The sequence below is a fragment of the Carassius auratus genome, unplaced genomic scaffold, assembly GCF_003368295.1.
Source record: "Carassius auratus strain Wakin unplaced genomic scaffold, ASM336829v1 scaf_tig00016351, whole genome shotgun sequence".
Classification (NCBI taxonomy): domain Eukaryota; kingdom Metazoa; phylum Chordata; class Actinopteri; order Cypriniformes; family Cyprinidae; genus Carassius; species Carassius auratus.
In genome coordinates, this window is record NW_020524667.1 from 72,394 (window position 1) to 96,332 (window position 23,939).

At 35.9% G+C, this 23,939-nt stretch overlaps 2 protein-coding genes across 2 annotated transcripts; both read left to right on the forward strand.

The window, feature by feature from the left end:
• Nucleotides 1-20: 20 nt before the first annotated feature.
• Nucleotides 21-15,477, forward strand: LOC113075057 (WD repeat-containing protein 26-like). Its single transcript, XM_026247771.1, has 14 exons — nucleotides 21-572; nucleotides 1,802-1,901; nucleotides 5,778-5,834; nucleotides 7,126-7,262; nucleotides 7,480-7,577; nucleotides 8,445-8,601; nucleotides 8,688-8,826; nucleotides 9,003-9,143; nucleotides 10,380-10,499; nucleotides 10,587-10,732; nucleotides 10,820-10,898; nucleotides 11,407-11,536; nucleotides 11,615-11,809; nucleotides 13,243-15,477. The coding sequence occupies exons 1-14, from the start codon at nucleotides 367-369 to the stop codon at nucleotides 13,266-13,268; spliced, it is 1,731 nt and encodes a 576-aa protein (XP_026103556.1). The 5' UTR covers nucleotides 21-366; the 3' UTR covers nucleotides 13,269-15,477.
• Nucleotides 15,478-16,116: 639 nt separating this feature from the next.
• LOC113075058 (fasciculation and elongation protein zeta-2-like) lies at nucleotides 16,117-23,819 on the forward strand. The gene is made up of 8 exons (XM_026247772.1): nucleotides 16,117-16,392; nucleotides 17,249-17,357; nucleotides 17,442-17,558; nucleotides 17,715-17,856; nucleotides 19,207-19,472; nucleotides 19,761-19,836; nucleotides 21,441-21,506; nucleotides 22,152-23,819. The coding sequence occupies exons 1-8, from the start codon at nucleotides 16,175-16,177 to the stop codon at nucleotides 22,166-22,168; spliced, it is 1,011 nt and encodes a 336-aa protein (XP_026103557.1). The 5' UTR covers nucleotides 16,117-16,174; the 3' UTR covers nucleotides 22,169-23,819.
• Nucleotides 23,820-23,939: the final 120 nt, after the last annotated feature.

Genomic DNA, 23,939 nt, shown 5'->3' on the forward strand with positions numbered 1-23,939 from the left:
GGGCTCCGTCCGGAAGTGAGGCAACAGGGGAATGTCCGGTGACGTCAGCACGTCTGGACGCCATTAGATCTGCAGCTGTTTGGAGAGCAACAACAACAAGACGAAAGACCCTTGTACGGAACGCGCTCTGGACCGCGGGAGCCCGACGCCTCTTTCCCCTCCCCCGGGCTTCACCGGCTTCTAACCACGGCCGCTCTCGGTGAGGAAACTCTGGCCTCCGCTTCCTCCTCCTCCGACTCGGACACCGGCGGAGCGTCGCCGCCCCCGCGGAAGAAGCGCCGAGCCTCGTCGGCGGAGGGAGTAGGAGAGCCCGGTGCTTCAGCAGGCCTTACGTCAGCGACCCACCTCAGCCGAACCGGCACCAACATGCAGTCGAACGGGACGGGACAGGAACAGAACCACCCGGCCAGCGCGCAGAACGGAGATGCCAACGGCCTCCAGAGCAACGCAGGCTCGGCTTCGGGGGCCTCCGGGACAGGTTCGGGTTCCCTGAAGAAGAAGAAGCGTCTGTCTCAGGCGGAGGAGGACGTGATCCGCCTCATCGGACAGCATCTGAACGGGTTAGGGCTGAAGTAAGTGTCGCGGTAATGAAGAGTACCACCGGACCGAGTCGGTTCTGTTTTGACAGATCGCAGATTTTGTAGCCGATATGTGATCAACGAAGCGAACTCTCGACGAAACATCGTGTTTTATGACAGTCAAAACCTTTATAGTCTGATAAAATGACATACAGATATCCACAACGTAATCAGTTAACGCTAGACACAAAGAGACTTGCGATCACAGATGACAGCACGCCTGTCAAATATTTGTCGGGCCCCGAAAACATATTTGAGCTTTAATAGTGTCAAAAGTAACGTACAGATAAATTCAGTACATATCAACATCCCTCTGGCGATGTATCACATATGTGTTTTTACGCATTATCAATTGATTTTGACATTGTGTGTTTGCTTTAATGGCGGCTGTGGAATGTGTGTGTGTGTGTGTGTGTGTAGCAGCTGGTTTACATTAGAAAGAAGCTCGAATCTAATTTTAGTGAGATCTGCTGAAGCCATCAGCTGTCACTCAGATTCAAACACCAAAAACGATCGCAATGCATATCAGCGTACTTGAAAACTCACGTCCAAGATCTGGACTGCAAGATGAGCTGAAAACGTCAGTAAAAACTGAAAAAACATCCATCCCCTCCCCCCTTACACAAACACACACACACTCTCTCTCTTTTGCAATCATAGCATGACGTCATTCTGTCAGACCCTGCATTCAAAACACTTTCTAGAAACCTTCACCTGTCTGTAGCATCCCAGTCACCACCATCATTTTCATCAGCATGTTTGAGCTTGTTTTTCAGTCTTTAATAACCTAAAAATATATTTTCAGAAATGTTCAATTCTGAATATAGGACCACCCACATGCCATAATAAATCTATATGACACACGTAAGAGTTACGATGTGGCAGAGTAATGCAGGTAATTACATATAAATTCCCCTTGAACCCCTTCAGCGATGATTATTTTCATTATTTAGCAAGGCATTAGTGTGTTAATGCTTTAATGAAACAGGTAATGCATATGTTAGGAACACACAAGTTAATAGATGGCCTTTTAACTTTATTATTCATGTCAGATAGGATGCAAACAGTACTTGAGATGCCAGCTGTTGTTTTACTCCGAGATATAGCAATTAGAAACAATCAAGATTTAGTTATTGTTTTCACTAAAGGTCAAATAAATGAGAAGGGTTGAATGCACTGTGATGCATTGCGCATGTTTGTGAGGTCTCTCTGTCTCTTTCCAGTCAGACGGTGGATTTGTTAATGCAGGAATCTGGCTGTAGACTGGAGCATCCATCAGCCACAAAGTTCCGGAACCACATCATGGAAGGCGAATGGGACAAGGTGAGCTTATGCCAAGCATCATATCATGATTTTGAGTCAGAAGTTATTGGGAGGGATAGTCACCTTTATCCTGAATCGGTCAAAGTTGACAATATTTTCATGCCATATGTGATGCATCAGTGCATAGTAAAGAAAATGTTTGTCCTCATAACCTTTCATCAAAATAAGAGTCTGTATTTTTTGGCAGAATTTTAACCTTGTTCCAATTCTTATGAAAAGTCTTTTCATTTTTTTAAAGTTTGAAGTTAGGCCAGATTTAATTTTAAATATATTTAATCATAGATAGACATATATTTTTTTTTACTTTTGTAATTTGTTTTTATTATTATTTGTTGTTAACAATTTAATTTTTCTATTTTTCACTTGTCTCTAACCGTGAATATAGCTCTGGTAGCTGGGATGGCTTTAAATATAACGATAATAAACAAACAGTTTTTTCCAGTAATTTCCTAGCGGATAAAGTGGCTACTTTTCCTCATTAAATCTCTTACAGTGGGGAAAATATTTATTTGATCCACTGCTGATTTTGTAAGTTAGCCCACTTACAAAAAAAATGAAGGGTCTAATTTTTATGGTAGAATTATTTTTATGGATAGAAACAGAATACCAGCCAAAAAATCCAGAAAAAAAACACATTATATAAAGTTCAGAAATAGATTTTCATTTCAGTGAGTGAAGGAAGTATTTGACCCCCAAGCAAATCATGACTTAGTACTTGCAGAAGCCCTTGTTGGCAAGCACAGAGGTAAGACGTTTTTTGAAGTTGGTCACCAGGTTTGCACTCATCTCAGGAGAAGTTTTACTCCCCTCCTCTTTACTGATCCTCTCTAAATCCTTAAGGTTTCTTGTCTGTTGTTGGAAACTCACAGTTTCGGCTTCCTCCACAGATTTTCTGTAGGACTGAGGTCTGGAGACTTGGCAAGGCCACTCCATGATCTTAATGTGCTTCTTCTTGAGCCACTCCTCTGTTGTCTTGGGGGTATATTTCGGGTCATTGTCCTGCTGGAAGACCCATCCATGATCCTTCTTCAGTGTTCTGGCTGAGGGAAGGAGGTTCTCAGTCCATTTGCCTCTAAATGCAGTGAAGTCGTCCTGTACCCTTAGCAGAAAAACAGTCCTAAAGCACAGTGTTTCCATCTTAGTGCTTGACGGTAGGGATGGTGTTGTTGGGGTTATTAAGATCATTAACAAGCTCCTCCCGTGTAGTTCTGGGCTGATCCCTCACCTTTCTCATCATCATCTTTGCCTCATGAGGTGAGATCTTGCACAGAGCTCCTGACTGAGGCCGGTTCATGGCTGTTTTGTATTTTGTATCACAGTTGTCTCCTCCTCACCAAGCTTCTTGCTGACGGTCTTGTTGCCCATTCAAGCCTCGTCTCTGAATCCTCGGACAGATCTTTGGTCTCGTCTGTGGTGGTGGGAGAGGTTGGAATGGAAGATACAGATTGTGTGGATGGGGCCTTATACACCTAACAAACTGACATTAGTGACCTGTTTACACCTAGACATTTCATGTGTTTTCGCTGAAGGGATATCTATCTGATTTATCAACGTTTGTTGAAACATTTCCAATTACACTTGGCCACATAGATGTGTCATTTAAGAACGGATGTAAATCTAATCTTCAATTCCCGCACTACATTTCAATTTTAATGGAGTCAACAAAAACAAAAGATGAGCACTGTATTTTATTAGTTACCAGCTCATTTAAATATCAAAACCCACAATAATAGAGCGCGCCATCATCACTGGAAAGTTTGCACATCTGCTTGCTGAAGAAATGCACTTCAAACTTCGGTACATTATCACTGTCATATCTGACTATAGTGTCATGTAGCCTATAACACGCTTATTATTTTGAATGTTTTGAGAGGAGTAAAATTTACATATGTGGTTTCAGCAACCAGATGCATTTACACTTGTCCAGTTTAATCTGGAATGCATCCCAGACACTTCCTGAAGTGGTTTGAGTGATCGGATTATTATCTGTCTCGAATGTGTTTCGGATGGCATTTACACCTGGTCTTTTCACGATCAGATAGCAATCAGATCAGAAAAAATGCATGAAGTGACCAGGTGTAAACAGCCCCTAGGAGGAACTTAAAGTTGCAGGACTAATCTGTGTTCCTCATGGACACGTAACCAGTCTGTGGGAGCCAGAATTCTTGCTGGTTGGTAGGGGATCAAATACTCATTTCACTGAAATGCAAATCAGTTTCTAAACTTTTATATAATGTGTTTTTTCTGGATTTGTTTTGGTTAATATTCTGTCTCTATACATTAAAATAAGCCTACCATAAAAATTACAGACCCTTCATTTCTTTGCAAGTGGGCAACTAATGCAGGGATCAAATTCTTTTTTTTTTTCCAGTTTCTGTTTACATTTAATGGTTTAAATAATTTGAATAATAAAAAAGGATCATAACATTTTATCGATTAAATAATTTATTATATTTTAACACTTGTAGTTCCATATCATGTTTTATTTTTTCATAACTTCAGTGTTGTCTGTTTACATTTTTCAGGGTTTTTTTAATGATAAAATAATTTTTTTATGGAAAATGGAAATGTATACAACTTGAACAATTTATAAATAATCCTTTAAAATAAATTTTTAATTTCAACAATTCCATTCCATTGTGGCAAACAAAGTGCTACCCAACAGAGATTTACTTTTTTAATTAAAATATCTTATTTAAATGCAGTTTTAATAGTAATAAAAAACAATAGTCGTGGAAAGCATAGGGTTTTTTAAATTGTGAATGCTGTGTCATGTTTATTAAGGATGAGCATGCAGACTGATGGGTGAACTGTAGGTCGAAGGTCATGTAAATGTGTATGTGGGGACGGTGAAAGGTCATAAAAAAAAGCTTAATTCATTCTGATTTTGTGTGCATGTAGATTTGTTCTTCTCTATCTTTGCCAAGACTTTAACATTTTGATTCTTTAATGCAGCAGTTGTAAGTGTGATTTAAAAAAAATAAAATAAAAATGAATTAGACCGTGAATGCATGTCTTTCCCTTTCTGTACACTTCATGAGTAAACTGAAAGAAAAGAGTCTAAAGCTGTTTGAAAAGTGGACTCTCATTTTTGACTGCAGTGCAGTTTAAATGGGTGGAAATAAAAACAATCCAGTTATGTTGTATTTCATCCAGGAAGAAGCAGGTTTATTTGAGAGAGGAGAGTTTGGACTATTGAAACCAAGCTCTGGGGCAGAAACAACAATCATGTTCAACCTTTAGGGAAATGCTTTTCAGAGCTCATGGTGGAGTAAGATAAACCCTAGAAATGATTTGCACATTTAGTTGATCGTGCTTCTGGCTTGAGGAACTGTTTGGACCGCTGAAGCAGAAGGTTTATTTTCCTTGTCTTCTGGCTCTCTGAACTAACAGTGGCAAAGCTGAATCCTATTTTCCACCTTATTCATTTCTAGTTTTCCATCTATTTAGAGAGGTATATACTGCTTTTTTTTCTTTTTGTGCAGAAAAAGCTGATCAATTTCGAAGCAATAGTACAATCAAATAAACAAATTCATAATATACTCATTTTCTTTTGTCTCATCCTCATTTTGAACAATATATCTATTGTTTTAGAATTTAAATCTGTGTTTTGCTTATTTAATATTTCTTTAAAATTCACAACACTTTTGGTGTTTTGCTATCTAAGATATTTAGACATTTGAAGAGGTACTGAAGTGTCCAGGGGCTATTATATTGAATTCAAATTAATTTAGTTTTTTAGGTTAACATGACTTATTTTGTCTGAGCTTGACTTTTTTTAAAAGTAAACCCTATATGGTTGATGGTGATATTTTTCCTCCCAAAATGCTGGATGAAAATACTGAACTAATGCTTTTGTTTCTTTGTGGGACACAGGCAGAAAATGACCTCAACGAGCTGAAAGCATTGATGCATTCACCCAGCGCTATTGTGGTAAGAGCACCGGACTGAGCTTCTGTAGTGTTGTAGAAAGGCTTATTACTTCGCTAGTTTGTAACTAACTCTTGTGCTTGATTTGGTTACACCACGTGATCTTAAGTAGTTCAGCCAAACTTTAGATATGGAGTAATTTAGCATTACATCACTTCCTTACCAATGGATCACCATCAGCAGTGAATGGGTGCCGTCAGCATGAGAGTCCAAACAGCTGATTAAACCATCACCATAATCCACAAATGATCCATACTGCTCCAGTCCATCAGTTAACATCTTGTGAAGAGAAAAGCTGTGTGTTTGTAAGAAACAAATCCATCTTTAAGACATTTAAACTGTAAACCATCGCTTCTGGTTCAGAAGTTCATAATCCATACTAAAGCTTCCTAGAGTGAAAACATTCAGTAAATATTCATTTTGGCCTGAACTGTTCCTTTAAGGCAGAACATGACTAGTGAGTTGTAAGCGCTATGTAAAGTAATGCATAATCACATAATATGACATTTACCCCTGATGATCAAATATCAGCCTTCAAATTAGAGAACAGAAGTTGTTGCTTCTCGTGTTAAGGTTGATTCTAACTTAATTTGTCTCACATCATTTTCTGTAAAAGTAAGTTTGATACTTTATCATGAAATAGTGTAATTAAGTATTTTATATGGGAACAACAATCAGAAACTATTTGAAGTTGATGTAAATAAAAACTTGAGTTGACTTTATTTGACATGCACATCGAGAAATCGAACGCTGTTTAGATCAGGTTTATTTTGAAGAGCCGTTTATTCACATAATATTCTGTTAATTTAAAATGTAGATGAGTGTAAATGTCAACATCATATATTTCTAAAGTAGGTGAAGAAATTAGCTTTTTGATGTGATTCACTATCTGCTGTTTTATTTCATCTGAAATTCTTCCAGAAATATTTAATTTATGGATAGAATCATTTCCATGGTGCGACAGAAAAATTTGGCATATTATTTTTAACGTAGTGCCCCTTTATGTACAGATGGAGTGACCACTAGTAGTTTTTAGTGTAGTTCTGTGAGTAAAGGCCAGTCTTTCCTTAAAAAAATAAGATTTAAGTGAAACATCTTTAAAAGAACCCAGTTGTCTTTGCATTCACACTGTCTGTGTCCTTAAAAGGGGGCTCAGATTTTGTGCCATTTTACTTGTAACCATGTTTTTAGTTGTGACTGTTGTGTGAATGTTAAGTGGATTATTGAGCCGTATATTTGAGAAATGTCACTGAAGTGCCACTGAAAGTGAATCTTTCTTCGATCTCTCTTCTAGCGGATGAAGTTTCTGTTATTACAGCAGAAGTATCTGGAGTATTTGGAGGACGGAAAAGTTCTGGAAGCTCTTCAGGTGTTGAGAGGAGAGTTGACTCCGCTCAAATACAACACCGATCGAATCCACGTGCTCAGCGGGTACTAAACACCACACACACATGCACATTAACATACTCCACTTGTAAGGTTTACTTGGTATTGCTAAAATTAAATTTTGCTGTATAGACTTAGAATGTCATTTTTATTTCCAATTTCCTACTATTGTGCTCTGAAGAAAGTGAGAGTCATTTTGTGATTGTCTGTAATGGCTGTGACGTCTGTCGATGGCTCACTCTGATTGGCTGTGTGTTTTAAGGTATCTGATGTGCAGTCACGCTGAGGATCTGAAGGCAAAGGCTGAATGGGAGGGAAAAGGTGCTGGGTCACGATGTAGATTATTGGACAAACTCCAGAGTGAGTGCACAACCACAAACGCATATATATTTTCAGAGCTATATAAGTGAGGACACACCATAGACTCAATGCATTTTTATTAGGGATGTATAATATATCACCCCAATTTTGGTTACGAGCCAATATGCTGTTTTATTGAGTTTTTCCACTGCCATTATTTGTACAATATTTATAAAATTAATATAATTTGTTATAAGAAATATAAGAAAACCGTTTTGCATTTTTTGAATGGATTGTTATTAACTGTCACCCCGTTTACTTCACTATATTACAATTAAATCCTAATCTAATCATGACAAACTATATACCATTGGAAAGGTCTAAGACTCCTAAATAGATATTTTACCAATCTTTTTTGTTAAAAATTATGTAGGGAAAGTAATAGATTAATTTATGGCAAGAGTGCACCTCAAAAAGCTCCATCATAACAGAAGTTCTGACCTTTGTCCCAAAAAAAAAAAAAAGTCTTCTTTGTTGCCTTTTTCTCTATCACACTTTAGATATCATCAGATAATCACTTGATAAATCACTTGAAAACTTAAAATCTCAACCTATTTCAAAATCAAACATTGCGTTACCATGAAAATGGTAGATCAAAGTCATGTTACAAAATGTTTTCAGTCATGAATTATACAAATTTAGGTTTGGATCATGCACTTTAACGTCTGTGTTCAAAAATGTGAGTGACAGTTAACAGGTTAAGGACATCTCAGAAAGGAGAATTTGTCCAATTTCGCTCAAACTGTGTGGTGGCAGATTTTTGTTCTTCAAGTTTATAGACACAGTCTTTCGTTATTCACACTGTTCTCTATTATTTTCAGATCATGTATCTAGATGTATAATTGTGTGTTTGTGTTTGTTATTTAGCGTACCTGCCCCCGTCTGTAATGTTGCCTCCTCGCCGGCTGCAGACGCTGCTCAGACAGGCCGTGGAGATGCAGAGAGATCGCTGCCTTTACCACAACACCAAACTGGACTCCAGTCTGGACTCTGTGTCCTTACTGCTGGATCACGTCTGCAGCAGGTGTGCCACGTTAACTCTTTCTAACGCACCCCTCCGTGACTCCGTCCTCAGAGATTTCACAGGAGCGGCTGTTCTTGTGTTTGCAGGAAGCAGTTTCCCTGTTACACGCAGCAGATCCTCACAGAGCACTGCAGTGAAGTCTGGTTCTGCAAGTTCTCCAACGACGGCACTAAACTCGCCACCGGCTCGAAAGACACGACTGTGATCATCTGGCAGGTGGAGCCGGTGAGTGAGGATGTCTGTCACATGCAACAAAACATTGCTCTGTTTGTTTAAAGAAAGTTGGTGATTTTAAAGTGACGGTGACCCTTTTTTTTTTTTTTTTTAAATGAACCTAATCTTGAATAACTTGATTTAAAGAGACTCGATGGTTAGGTATGAATGTGCTCTCTCACACACAGGATTCGCATCAGTTAAAGCTCATACGGACTCTGGAGGGTCATGCGTACGGTGTGTCGTATCTCGCCTGGAGTCCTGATGATGTTTACCTGATCGCCTGCGGCCCAGACGATTGCTCTGAGCTCTGGCTGTGGAATGTTCAGGTAAACACAGCGCACATCTCTTTTTTGTAAGTTTTTCCCATTAATATGCATTTTCTGGATTTTAGCATGAGATTTTCCCAATGTAAAGTTGCGTTCAAGTCAAAGACGATGAGTGCACATGAACCTAGCTGAAAATTTGCTAGAAACCAAAGATTTAGTCAATAGTACTCATGGCAGAAGAAAATTGGTTTTTTATTGTATTATAAATTGTAATGGTGGATGTGTGCTATAATTTAGTTTCTGTAGATTGCTTGATGCAGAATCGGTTTTAAGCATGATGGGAAGTTTAAAACCTCACTCATTCAGCCACATTTGAGGCTGACGGCTTATATGACATTTTCCATCATTCTTTGTGGCTCATCAAAAAGGATAATAATAAAAAAAAACATTTTTAGATAAAACATTCATTGTTTAAAACACTACCTTTGCTCTTCAGTTTGATGCATGACACTTATGTAAAACATATTTAACTTACATCATCATTATTAAAACATCCACAATCTCAAGTAGGATCACGTTTTCAATTATGAAAGAATATTTATTAAGAAAATGTATTAATAATAATTTAAATGTGTATTAACCCTCTCAAGGCAGGCATTGCTGATTTGCAACAGTTAAAAACTAATTACCTTATTACTCCAGATACATATTTTATGTATCTGGAGTACTAAAAACTTGTTACTAAAACTTAATTTGAGCCTGAGAGGGTTAAAATAACATGATGATTAATAAAGCTTAAAAGCTATTAAAAATGATTACATATATATTTAAAAATAAAAAAAATTTGAAAACATTTTTTTATAATTTATTCCAACAATGTAATCTTTCCATTTACTGGCTTTAAATCATTTTAATGATTAACACTTTCTAAATGGTATTAATAAATAATTAATAAAGAAATTCAGATTAATGAAAATAAAATTGTGTAGAAGTTATTTTTTATGTCAGAAAATCTTGTTAAATTGTATTGTATTATTCATTAATAAATTATTAAAATTAATTTATATTTTAAAATGTATTAATTTCAGAATCTTTTTCCAAATTCAAAATTATTTAAATATCTATTTATTACTTTCGAATTTTTTTTTTTATATCTGTGTGTTAGTATGTTATTTATTTTTCTATTTATTTTGAAATGGTGTAATAAATCTCAATAATTGCCACAGTGTTTTAGATGTAGCCTTCATCTGTAGCTCAGCTCTGACCTCTGACTCTCTTCTTCCACCTGGCGGTCAGACAGGAGAACTGCGGACAAAGATGAGTCAGTCTCATGAGGACAGCCTGACCAGCGTGGCCTGGAACCCTGACGGCAAGCGCTTCGTCACAGGAGGACAGAGAGGGCAGTTTTACCAGTGTGTAAGTTCAGAACGCACTTAAATAGGTTTGATTGTGGGATTCGCCAGGCTTCTCTTTAGTAATGAGTTGTTGGTTGTGATTGGACAGGATCTTGACGGAAACCTGTTGGAGTCGTGGGAAGGCGTGCGTGTGCAGTGCCTCTGGTGTATGGCCGACGGCCGCAATGTTCTCGCCTCTGATACGCACCAGAGGATCCGTGGATACAGTTTCGAGGACCTAACAGACAGAAACATGTAAGCAGCTGTTTGATTTGACTTTCAGTCGCTTCTGAGTTGAAATCTGTCTCTGACCTTCTTCTTCTCTCTCTGTCTGTACTGTAGAGTTCAGGAGGATCATCCTATAATGTCTTTCACTGTTTCCAAGAATGGAAGATTAGCTTTGTTAAATGTAGCAACTCAGGTAAGCCCATGTGTCTCAAACATACGTTACATATAATATCAAACAATATCCAAAATGTTTACTTTTTCTAATTCATGTTTTTAGAATATTTTTTTTATCATAATAATCAATATTTTCATATATTTCTTTTTTTTTATACATTTTCACATGATTTTTATTGTAGCTATATTGCTTTTTTATACATTTACTACCTTTGAATTAAATTGTGTAGTTTTGATAATTAAACTTTTATATATTTATATATATATATATATATATATATATATATATATTTTTTTTTTATGCATTTATTTTCAATAATTGTTTAGATTTTTTTATTTTTATTAAAAAAAAAGTGATGTTTTATTAAATAATAATAAATATTATTAATAATTCCTACAGTTATTTTTTAATTCATTTTCAGTTAATTTTGAGATTATTGCATGAAATTGCATTGCAGCAATGTTATTCTTATCATTTAGCATCTTTCTATTAAATTGTGTTGTTCTGTTGTTTGTTGATTATGCAGGGTGTTCATCTCTGGGACCTACAGGACCGTGTGTTGGTCAGGAAGTATCAGGGTGTGACACAGGGCTTCTACACTATTCACTCCTGCTTCGGTGGACACAATGAGGATTTCATCGCCAGCGGCAGTGAAGGTACTTTTGTTTATTCCTCAGCTTCTTTCTTCAGGTGCATTTCGAGTGAATCTCACTCAATCTTGCTGTGTCTCTCAGATCATAAAGTATATATTTGGCACAAGCGCAGCGAGCTGCCGATCATGGAGTTGACGGGACACACACGCACAGTGAACTGTGTCAGCTGGAACCCCTGTATTCCCAATCTTATGGCCAGCGCTTCTGACGACGGCACGGTCCGTATCTGGGGACCTGCACCCTTCCTGGACGCACAAGAGCAGGACGGCCTCAATGGTACAGACATACTCTCCAATCACAGAAAATACAGGAAGTGTAAATGCACTGAGAGTCAGAGCTTCTATTCTTCAGATTCATTGATAATACTAAATACAGACAGAGAGATGGAATCAAAGTTGAAATCATTATTGAGTTTAAAAAATGTTTTTAAAATGAGCATGATTTAATACACATTCCTGTTCATAACGTGAGTGTATTAGTCACAAAATGTAGATAATTATACAGTAATAATATTATAATAATGCAATGTAATATATATAATGTTATGAATTAAATTTTTTTTTTATATTTATATATACTTCCAACTTCCAACTGCCTGCCATAAAATAAAATAAACATTTTTTTTATAAAAATGTAAAAAGTTGAAGAAAAAAAATTCATTGTTTATTAAAACAGTTTTTTGGAAAGTATTGAGTTATTTATTTTATTGCAGAAAATCCCACTCGTTTTTTGTCATATCTAATTGAATGCCCTGTTTCATATTGAAATGCTTTGTTACAGAATTAAAATGGGTTTTGTCAAATTCCTTTGGAGAATTTAAGCATTACTGCGAAACTATATAACTACTTTGCTACAGCTTAATCTTTTTTGAGGCTGTCAGACATTCAGCCAGTCGTGCATTATTTGTAGTTTTGTCATGAATGCATAAACTAGCTTTTTCTCTATAAGGAACAGAGACTATTTTGTCACTTAGCAATATTTCTAGAGAATGAGACTTACAAAAGCCCAGTTGATTTCACTGTGTTGACGTTTTTGCACCAAGGAATATTTGCTCTGATTACAGTAGTCAACATTTGATGTGGATCAAAAACGTGAATCTAAGACAAGACATTTTAGGTTTTAGGACAACTTTGATGAAAGGTTTTGATCCACTTTAAATGTTGACTGCTGTAGTCGCTATTTAACAGGAGGGTAGACTTTTTAATACAACACTCTTCTAAAAAAAACTGAAGAAAATTAAAATAACCTTTGCTTTATTTGTTTGTCATTTATTTATTTGTTTTTTGGAGTCTAGATCACTCTTATTTTACACACTCTTGTTGAAAATTTTGCAGTTGTTTTCTCCTCACCAAGGATGCATTTATTTGAGCAAAAAAAAAAAATTTAAACTGCTAAATATTAAAATGAAAATAAAATGTAATTTATTTCTGTGATCAAAGCTGAATTCTCAGCACCATTACTCCAGTCTCCAGAGTCACATGATCCTTCAGAAATCCTTCTAATATGCTTTTTTTGCTGCTCAAGAAACATTTCTGATTATTATCCATGTTAAAAAGCTGTTGTGCTGTTTGATATTTTTGTGGGAACTTCTTGGATGAGTAAAAAATTTCAAAAGAACAGCATTATTTGCAACAAATCTTATGTAACATTATAAATGTCTGCACTGTCACTTTTGCTGAATAAAATGTGTTTTTCTCTCATTTTCTCAGAGAGTTGCAGCAGTATGGACAGTTGATGGCAGCCCTGGAACAGATGACTTGTCGCAACAGAGAAAAACACAATTACAGCATTGTCCTCCTCCACAACGACACACGAGTCCAAATGCGAAAGAGATTGAGAGCCTTGTTTTCAGGTGTGCGGAGGCTGATTCTACGGATCTGATCTCTTTCCCTCCACGGGATTCCCACATTATTACCCTTTCATAAGCCCCGAAGACAAGAGCTGGAGCGCCCGGGCGGCTGTAGAAACTCACACTCAACCTTTTTCTCTCTCTCGCTCTCAATCCTCCAGCGGCAGAAGACGAAACACTTTTTTTTAAAAGAAATACTAGTCCTAGCAATTCTCTCTTTCGTTCCTTTAGCAGTCGATCAGCTTGGGCTTTAGTGTTGATGATGGAGTGCTGTAGTTTTTCTGTTTTTTTTTTTTATCTCTCAGAACATAAAAAAAAAGCATTGGTTTCAACCGTCTCCCACGTCATGCATCAGCAGGGGTCAGAGGTCGCCGTTTCGTTCTCTAAAAGAGAATTCTGCTTCAGCCTCCCTCCTGTAGCAGAGCTGTGTGTATGTGTTTGAGTGTGTGTGTGTGTGTTCAAATGTGCCTAAAGTTGGTGTACGTTCGCATGTGGCACTGTTCTCACACCAGCGTGAGTGTGTCTTTTGTTTAGCCGTACAAATCATTTTAACAGAATCTGATCGAAGCACAGAGACCTTTATCTGTGGAACAAAAACTTGAGAACCATTTTTTTTTTTTTTTTAAGAAAGCTAATAGCGAAGTTCCTTGTATTCACCACTTACCTTAGAGATGGGATTTGAAAGAGAGACTGTAATGTTAGTACAAAAATAAATTGACTTTGATGGTGAAACGCACAGCTTTAAACAGAGATACTGTGACACTCAAAATGTCCATCAGATATTCGGCTCCTGATGAGGAGTTTGTGGTGTATAAATGACCTATGCAGAAACGTTTGAGCTGAGAGCCCCCATATAAAGTTTCTCACAGCAGCCATACCAGCATTAAAATAAACCGTCTTCAAGCGCACTACAAATCCACGATGATTTGATCCACGCGAAAGCTCTGCCTGTACGCTAGTTCAGTTACATCCACACTGTCACGTTCCCTGATCTGAGCTGTTTACACCAAATATCCAGCTTCTGAGTCCCCTTTTGGAGAGAAATATTTGCTATGGACTGATATTAAATGTTTGAAAAGAAATGCTTTTCTGCCTGTTTTTATGGAAGTTTTTGTTACTTTTTTTGGTTTACAATATTTTTTTGTTATTGTCGACTTTATCTCTGTATCATTATATTAAACTATAATCAGATAAATTGTCTCCTCTTTTTTTTTTTTTTTTTTTTACTTTTAAGAATTCTTAGCTTTTTTTTCTTTTCTTTTTTTATAAATAGTTACATTAACCATAATTTTAGTAACATCCACATATGCTTTCCACAGTCATAAGATGGTGCTAAACTCCCCGGCCTTTGCCTCACAGGTGAAAGTTCATTCGGAAATCCAAATTGTCCAGAATTTTTTTCTAAAGTTACGTCACTTTAATACAGAGACATTTTTAGGGGTTTATCCTTGCCAACCTGACAGCTTGTGGAAATAATTAGAAGCAATTATTTGAGAACAATTCCTGGATGATTTTCCAGTTACTAAAGGTTTGTAAATGGATTTTGATATCGAATGGCTTTGAATAGGTCCCTTTTTAGTTTTAATTGAATTTTGCCTGTTTACTTGAGGACCATTTTGTGCCATAAGCTTAAAAATGGAATAAAATCTAAACAATAATTGGCCGCTACTCGGACCAGGCTGATGCTTGTGCACTGTGACACATCTTTGCTGTTCATTTAGCTGATATGAGAGCAGTTTCTTTGGCTTTTACTTCTCCACATTGTTTTAAAGAACTAAATACAAGCCTGCTGGTTACAGCAGTGGACATGTTAGTAATGAGTATGATGATGGGGTAGTATTGTTACTCTTGTACTGTGGGGTTTGTGTACTTTACGAACCATATGCAAGAGTGTCTTTCTTTTCCAGCTAACTCTCATGTTTGACTGAATCAGACGTGTGAGAAGTTTTCCTCATGATAACTGCTCCTGTACAAAGGGCATCCGTTTGCATTAAATGTGTTATTTCAAAAGTGATTGTACTGTTTTGTATTGTTGTGTAGGGGATGTGTTATGTATGCATATTTTCAATAAAGCATTCAGGGTTTTGAAACACAATGAAGCATTCCAACTGGTCTGCATGGGTTAAACTGTGCCCCTTTACCTTCACAGAATATTTGGGTACTTTTGGTTATTTGGTGACAAAAATAACCCTGCTACAATAAGGCAGAATAGTAATAGTGAGAGATGTACAATCATTATCACATAAAATTAGGACAACTACAAAGAATATTACTTTAATATTGCTATAAAGACACCATATGAATTTTTTCATAGCATTTAAATACTACTTTTTTTAAACTAAAGATATAATTACAATTAAAATCAATATACAAATATTCATTATTTACACGAAATAAAATAAAAAATGCGTATATAAAACCTGTAATGACAGTTATGATCCAAATAGAAATAACAGTAAAAATAACAAATGCTATTTTTAAATAAAAATTTAATAAATAACATCTTACTGCAAACCACAATACATTTATTTATTCATAAACCAAAGATAAAACCAAATAAACAAACCACAACATTACAAATTAAATTAAATAAATATTATTATTTAAAAAATAATAACAGTTGTTACAGGTAAAAGAGGTAGACATAGTTATTAATAAAACAGATCCTAATATCTTTTTAAAAGGAGTAAGTTTGTGAAAGCGACTTAGTGGTGTTTGCGTGGCAGCTTCGCCCCGCCCCCTACGTCCTCTATCGCGCGCGCGCACGCTGCGTCCTGTCGTCCGCTACAGTCATGGCGGCTCCGGTCGCTCCTCTCGATGAAGACTGGGCGGATTTTAACGAATTCAAAGTAGCCGAGTCGCACACCAGCTGGACCGCGGCACCGGAGAATTCACCGCAGATCCTATGTTCCATATCTTTCGACGAGACGCTGAGCGCGAGCTTCCCTTCCTCTCTCAGCGCGTGCACGAACGTCTCAGTGAGTGAGTCCGAGCTGCTGCGCGACGACGAGTGAGTAACAAAAACATACTCCAAATATTATAACAACGTGAAATATGGCATGGAGTATTTCATGTTTTAAACCGTAAATATGTTTGTGTAAATATACTCGCTCCAGTTTTAATTAACGTTACTGAAATGAGAAGATAAATAGTGGTTAGGTTTCATATTTTTTGCTGTTTATTTACACTACAAAAGTACCATGATTTACTGTGCTAGTACCCTGGTATTCTGGGAAATACCTTTATTGTAAGGGTATTTTGCATATGTTATATTAGCATAAAACTAAATATTTTTGTTTTTTTAATTAGGAGTGCAAAAAACACATAGGGTGAACACAAAACACAACAACAAAACACAAAAACAACAATAAAACAGCAATATTTCTGAAAAATAAGCAGAAATGACAAATGGGTAATAGTAGAAGTATTTAAATAGTAATAGCATGTATAATTATAATGATGATCGTATTTTTTAACTAAATATTAATCTCATCATACTAAGACATTACTGAGAGAAATCGAGTTACAGCTGATATTTATGTATATTTCTTTTATCTAAATCTTATTGATTTACATTACAAGCGAACAAAATCTGAAATTACTTTTGGCCATATAAATATCAGCAACTGCATCAAATTGCATATTTTTCCAAATCAGAAGCCTGATTACAGACAAAAACGTACATGCAAACTTTTTTCCGGATTTTGTCTAATTGTACAATAAACTATTCTATTTGAAAAAAAAAAAAAAATCATATGTTCCACAGGGTTGAGTGTATGAAGCCATAACCTGCATTTATGAACCTTATGAAATCTGGTAGATACTGACTTTCTAATTAATTCTTCTGTTTTCTTGTTGTTTCAAAGGATATGGAACACTTTGACGGAGAACTACGGCAATGTGATGCCAGTGGACTGGAAAACATCTCACACTCGTTCACTTCACCTGCCCACGCTGAACATCAGACCTCAGGAGGTGAGATTCATGTGTCCATCCATTCATGCCTCTCTCTTTCAATCAGTACAGACAGAGCTCTTACTGTACGTGTGTGTATTTCAGACGGGGGAGGTCAATAATCTTGATGTGTCTGATGACGAGGAGCTCAGAGATCAGATGGACATGCACACCATCATCATCTCATGTGTGAACGAGGAGCCGCTGTTCACTGCAGAACAGGTTTATACACTTCATACCTTTGAGACTAAATTAGTGAGGGCCAGTTATAGATGCAATAATAACTTTCCTCGATCATAGAAACCTGTTAACAGCAGTTGATTTAATGCCGAACATGATTTGGGTGTTTTATAACCTCATAACCTGTGTGTTACTCAGGTCATAGAAGAGATTGAAGAGATCATGCAGCAGTCTCCAGACGACGAGGAATATGAGAGTCCGTCTCAGTTTGACCTCTCCTTGATGTCGCATGAGTTACATGTGCTCACACAATCCACATCCAGAAGCAGCTGCGAGGAGCGTAAGTACTGCATGTGTGTATTCATGGCTTTTTAGTGTCAGCTGAACCCCTTTTGACCTAAAATATTTCAAGTTAATATTTCAATAATTTAACTACATTTTTGCATGGTTCTCTGATTTTAGTTAATGGTCATGTGGCATCCAGGTATACAAATAAAATATTTCATCTTTTTGTTGTTTTATTTTAATTTGTTTTTATTTGTAAATCATTTATTTTAATTTTATAATTAATGTCTCATATTTTTGTATTTTTATTAAATTATATTTTTTATGTTTTTACATTATTTATTCATTCATATACATACATATCTAACTATATACAGTGCAGGCCAAAAGTTTGGAAACATTACTATTTTTAATGTTTTTGAAAGAAGTTTTCTTCTGCTCATTTATTTGATCAAAAATACAGAAAAAAAACAATATTGTGATATATTATTATAATTTACAATAATTGTTTTTATATTTATTATACTTTAAATTATCATTTATTTCTGTGATGCAAAGCTGAATTTTCACATGATCCTTTAGAAATAATTCTAATATGATGATTCATTATCAAAGTTGGAAACAGTTCTGCTGCTTAATATTTTTTCGGAACATGTGATACTTTTTTAGGATACTTTGATGGAAAAAAAAAATGAAAAAAAAAGAAGCTATAATTATATAATATAATTATTTTGTAATAACAATATACACTACTGGTCAGTAATTTGGGGTGAGTAATTTTTTTTCTTTCTTTTAAAAATAAAATAAAATCAATACTTTTATTCAGCAAGGATGTGTTAAATTGATTTCCCAAATGGCTTTAATTTATATTATATTACTTTTCGTTATTTATATTAAGAGGATGCCCAGGTAATTTAAATCTTATATAAAATTGTTATATAATTTATAAATATAGTTTTAGATATATAGTTTTTATATGAGATTAAATGTCATATTGCAGTTCAAATCGCAGTCACAATACATTGTAGATTGTAGGAAAATGATCAAAATAAAACTCTGATGTTTTATCTGTTTACTTGCATGCCATCTGACCATTGACCAACATCAGAGAAAATGCAAATGTGTCATTTAGGAATTAAAATAGTAACTTTAATTCTCACGTATTCTATGTCTTGAGGGGTTTGGTTGATAAAAAAAAGAATAAGAACCCATGCACTGGCACGTTTTTATAGTGTATTTTACTAAAAAGTACTTTTGAGGGATGTTATATTGGAAGTTCACACAGATCTCTGTCAGAGAGTAGTGTTGAAACGAGTGTGTTATGAAATAACAGTGCTGTAGAAATGAAGATAAGCTTGTGTTTTTGAATGACTGCAGACGTTTTAGTCAATCGTTTCTGTCTCAGGGTTGCGTGGTCTGTGCGTGTCTGAGCTGCTGGAGCGTCTGGAGGAGGTGGAGCGACAGATCCGTGGTTTCTCCGAGGAGCTGATCGATCAGCTGGCGGTGAGGGAGGAGCTGGACTATGAGAAGGAGGTGAAGAACACGTTCATCTCGGCGCTCATCGACGTGCAGAACAGACAGAAAGAACATCGAGAGCTGCTGAAGAAAAAGAGGAAGATAAAGGCCACAGGCGGCAATCAGATATCCAACCGCTCACATGTGCCAGGAACCGTAAGGATGCTAATCACTCATTATCAAAAACACACAAAAATCCCAGCCGCAGAAATCTCCAAAGCTCTGCGCAAAACCCTCGTCTGTTCAATTACCAAACAATTTGGCTAAATTCATAATGCTTTCAAATATCAATACTAATTTAGCTTGCCATGTTTAAATACATTCAGGGAAAATCTGTTCTCGGAGAATTATGATATATTTTTTGTTCATGTTCTGTCATTAAAAAAAAAAAAAAAAAACTTTATAAAAATGGCATGTTTTTGATTGTCTTTGTCTATTTTCCAGTATTTGACGACGGTGATCCCGTATGACAAGAGCAGCGGAGCACCGTCTGTAGAAGACCTGCAGATCCTGACCAAGAGTGAGTCAACGTGTGTGTCTGTTTATTAACATCTCTTCAGGGGGACCCAATTATGAATGTACAAAAATGATACTTTGGACAGGCCATTTCTGTGAACTTCCGATATATGTGCTTAAAGGGGTACTCCACCACAAAATTACAATTTAGTCATTAATCACTCATAACTTTTGGATGAAAACCTTGAGGCTTGAGATTGTCTCATAGACTGCCTCGTATATAACAGTGTCCATAAAAGGTGTGAAAGTTGTAGTCAGAATACTTCATTTGCCATCAGACTTTCGATCGGAGTTATATGAAGCGACTGGAACACTTTTTTTTTTAAGCGATGAAAACCAAAATAATGACTTTATTCAATAATTCCTTTGTCAACGGTCTCCTCTGTGTCACTCCATATCACCATATGCTCTTCTGTGTCCTCCGCACCACAAGGATGCGGTTTTATGCGTGATGCGCATCCTTGTGGTGCAGAGGACACAGGTTTTTTTCGCTTACAAAACGTTTTCCCGTCGCTTCATATAACTCAGATTGCACGTCTAATGGCAGATGAAGTATTCTGACAACTTTTCATATATTTTCTTTGGACCTTGACACTGTTATTTCTTCATCAGTAAAGCCGGTTCTGTGATTAGTAGTAAATCACCATCACCTGCTTTCAGATTGAGCGGCTTTCACTACACAGAGCCGTAGTTCTCAGACAATTAGGGCAAAATCGCCCTCATAATCACAGATGAATCTAATTAGATTTCAAACGCGATATTGCCTACCTTGTCAGAGAACTACGGCTCTGTGTAGTGAAAGCCGCTCAATCTGAAAGCAGGTGATGGTAATTTACTACTAATCACAGAACCGGCTTTAATGACGAAATGCGCATGACAATTGAATGCGATTAATTGCACAGCCCTACTATGGGACAGTCTCAAGCCTCCAGGTTTTCATCCAAAATATCTTAAATTGTGTTGCAAAGACAAACTGATGGGTTTGGAACGACATGGGGGTAAGTGATTAATGACAACATTTTCATTTTAGGGTGGAGTATCCCTTTAACATGATCTTTTAAACTGTATCTTGGATTAGTATAGTTGATTGTCATTAAAATATTCAATTATAATTTAAATATTATTTAAGTTATATAATGTAACCAGCTATTTGGAGTTTTGAAGAAGAAATGTATACATTAAATGTATCAAATGTTGCAGCAAAGACATTTATAATGTTTAAAAAGAACTCAGTTTTTTAATAAATGCTGTTCTTTTTAACTCTAAAAGAGTTCTATTTATTTATTAAAAGAATCTTGAATAAAAGCAGCAAATCAGCATATTAGAATGATTTCTGAAGATTGGAGTAATGATGCTGAAAATTCAGCTTTGATCCCCGGAATAAACTTCATTTTAATATACATTCAAATAGAATATTTTGCAGTAGTACATTCTCTTAACAGTAATTTCCTTCACAATCATCGTGGAAGTGCATATTTTGAATTCTATAAATTAATTAATAGTAATCTAATAGTAATAGTAATTTAATTAAAGAATCTAAATTAATTGTGTATGCTCTATAAATCAGTAAAATGTTGCACATGAATAATTGTGTCTGTGTTTCTCTAGTTCTTCATGCCATGCGAGAGGACAGTGACACAGTTCCTGCTCTTCTGACCAGCTACATCCTCAAAGGTATGAGCCTCATTGATCTTCGATGTCTTATGTTTGATTTTTGCTCTCGCTGCATTTGACCTCTAGCGCTGGTGTGAGAGAACAGGTGCTTTTATACATATTGCTAATTATAATTGACTACAGCCTAAAATGACAACATGTTTAAAATGTGTCTTTGTTATTTCAAATGAAGATGTTCCTAAAGGGATTTTTTTTACCTTACGTCTGGGATCATTTTGTCTTCAGACCATAGCTAAATAAGCCCATAAGACACACAAGTGAGTGTGAAATAGATTTTTGTTGTGTGTAGTATTTGTTGTCTTCTCTGTGATGTATGCTAGGAAACATTATTTGTCACATGAGAAAGAAGATGCGGTGGAAATAACACGCATCAGAACAACTACAGTTCTTCTGAAAGTCTCTTATGCTCACAAAGGCTGCATTTATTTGATCAAAAATACAGTAAAACCAGTATTATTGTGAAATTGTTTTTTAAAACAGGCTTCTTTGAAGAATCAAAAAGCAGCATCTATTTGAAATCTCTTTACTGGCACTTTTGATCAGTTTAATGCATACTTATTCCTGACCCCGCACTGACCCCAAAATTTTGACCTTTATTTTTATTTTTTTGGCTTTTACTGATCTATCCTTTGTCTGTTGTTTCAGTGTTGTGTCCCACGTAGTGTTTCTGGAGCTGAAACGAGCAAATCTCATCGGTTCACCGGATGTCCGATCATCTGCATCTCTCCAGATGATGTTCTTCTCTGATCTTGCACAGAACTGACCCGCCAGTGGCATTTATTTCTCAGTTTTGTTATGTGTAGATGTAATTGTGTGTTTGAGCATGAGTGCAGTATTTAGTTTATTTCTTAATGCAATTCACATTTCACTTACTGTCAGATTCCACTCTATTATCCCAGTGCAGCTGCCGTAACTCATGCACGTTTGCATCGTATTTGGTTTGTTTTAGCGCAGATCTAGATGCAAGTTTCCCTCTTTCGATATTTCCATCAAATTAAATTAGATTTCAGGAAGTCTAATGGCTAAAAATCATAGAAATTAATGGATTTCAATGATTTAAAAGCAATCTCTCCAGCAAAGGCTGGTACAAATATTTGTGTGGGTAGCTGTAAAATCGAAAGGTTTATCATATTAGAATGAAATAGTTCAGTCATGCTGAACAGAATTAGTGGTACTTAAAAACAACCTGATATTCATTAAATGCATTTAATTGCCAGTTAATAGATCGTCATACTCAGTTTTTGTTCTATTCGATCAGTTTTCTAACTTCTCTCTATAACAGTATTAATACTGAGTTGATGCGGCGTGAACAGTACGAGTATTTTCTACCAGTTGTTGTGGAATCTGTGAGATCTCAGTGGTGAAGAAAGGACCAGATCTCTGGACTGGATTTCTGTTTGAAGGTATGAAGAGCTAAAACGCACATATAAAGAGATAAACACATCTGTCTGTTCTCACTACGGTCCTGTAAGATTGTCTCTAGTGTATTAGTTTTTTGTTGAATGATTGGAGGTGATATTTTTGTATGTGTGACTGTAAAATCTGATTGTTGTTTTTCGATGGAGAGATTGAAATTACGTTGTGTTGATTCCTGCAGATGCACAACCTTAAAGAAATAGTTGATGTATGTAGGGTGACAGTTTTCAGCCAATTTCTCCGTTTAAAGGATTATTTCACCCTAAAAAACTGTTTTAATTACTTTTGCGCATAGAAGTCCATACAGATCATGTGCCATATTTAAAATCATCTTGAAGGCATTCAGTCGCTTTTATATTTAATTTAATGTTTTTGTGTTCCATGAAATAAAATCATGGACCATTAATTAAATTTCTGAGTTAACTACTACTTTAAACTGCCATTTCTGCATGTGAGGACTAAAACATCTTGCATGTCTCTGTTCTGTGGGTTGAAGGGAAGTCATTGTTTTTATGTTTGTAAAGCATTCAGAAAAGTAGAAGTTGCTGCATGCACTTTCAGTTGGTCTAAAAGGGAACAGTTTTGTAGAGCATGACATTTGCGTGAAGCGTTGAACTACAGATCTTCATCGTCGGATGCTCGTGGCCTGATTCAGAGGAATATTAGGAGTGCACGATAAATCAGGGTACACATAACAACTAGAGATTATTATATATTTTTTACAAGCAATAATGAAATGCTGCCTTGTCGAATGCATTAAATTTTGTATGTTAAAATGACCTTATTTTTAATTCTGACCAAATTTTTTACATGAATGGTCCTTTTGAATTAGAAATTTATAAGCAATGCATTGTATGTAGCAGAGCAGTTTTTAAATAAAAACATCTGTTCATTAAACCCGCTGTGCATTTGTCTTGAATTAATATGTATATATATGTGTTACTCTTTAATAAAATATTCTATATTCTTAAAAATGTGGATATTTTAAATGTTTATGTATAAAATCCTTATCATGGC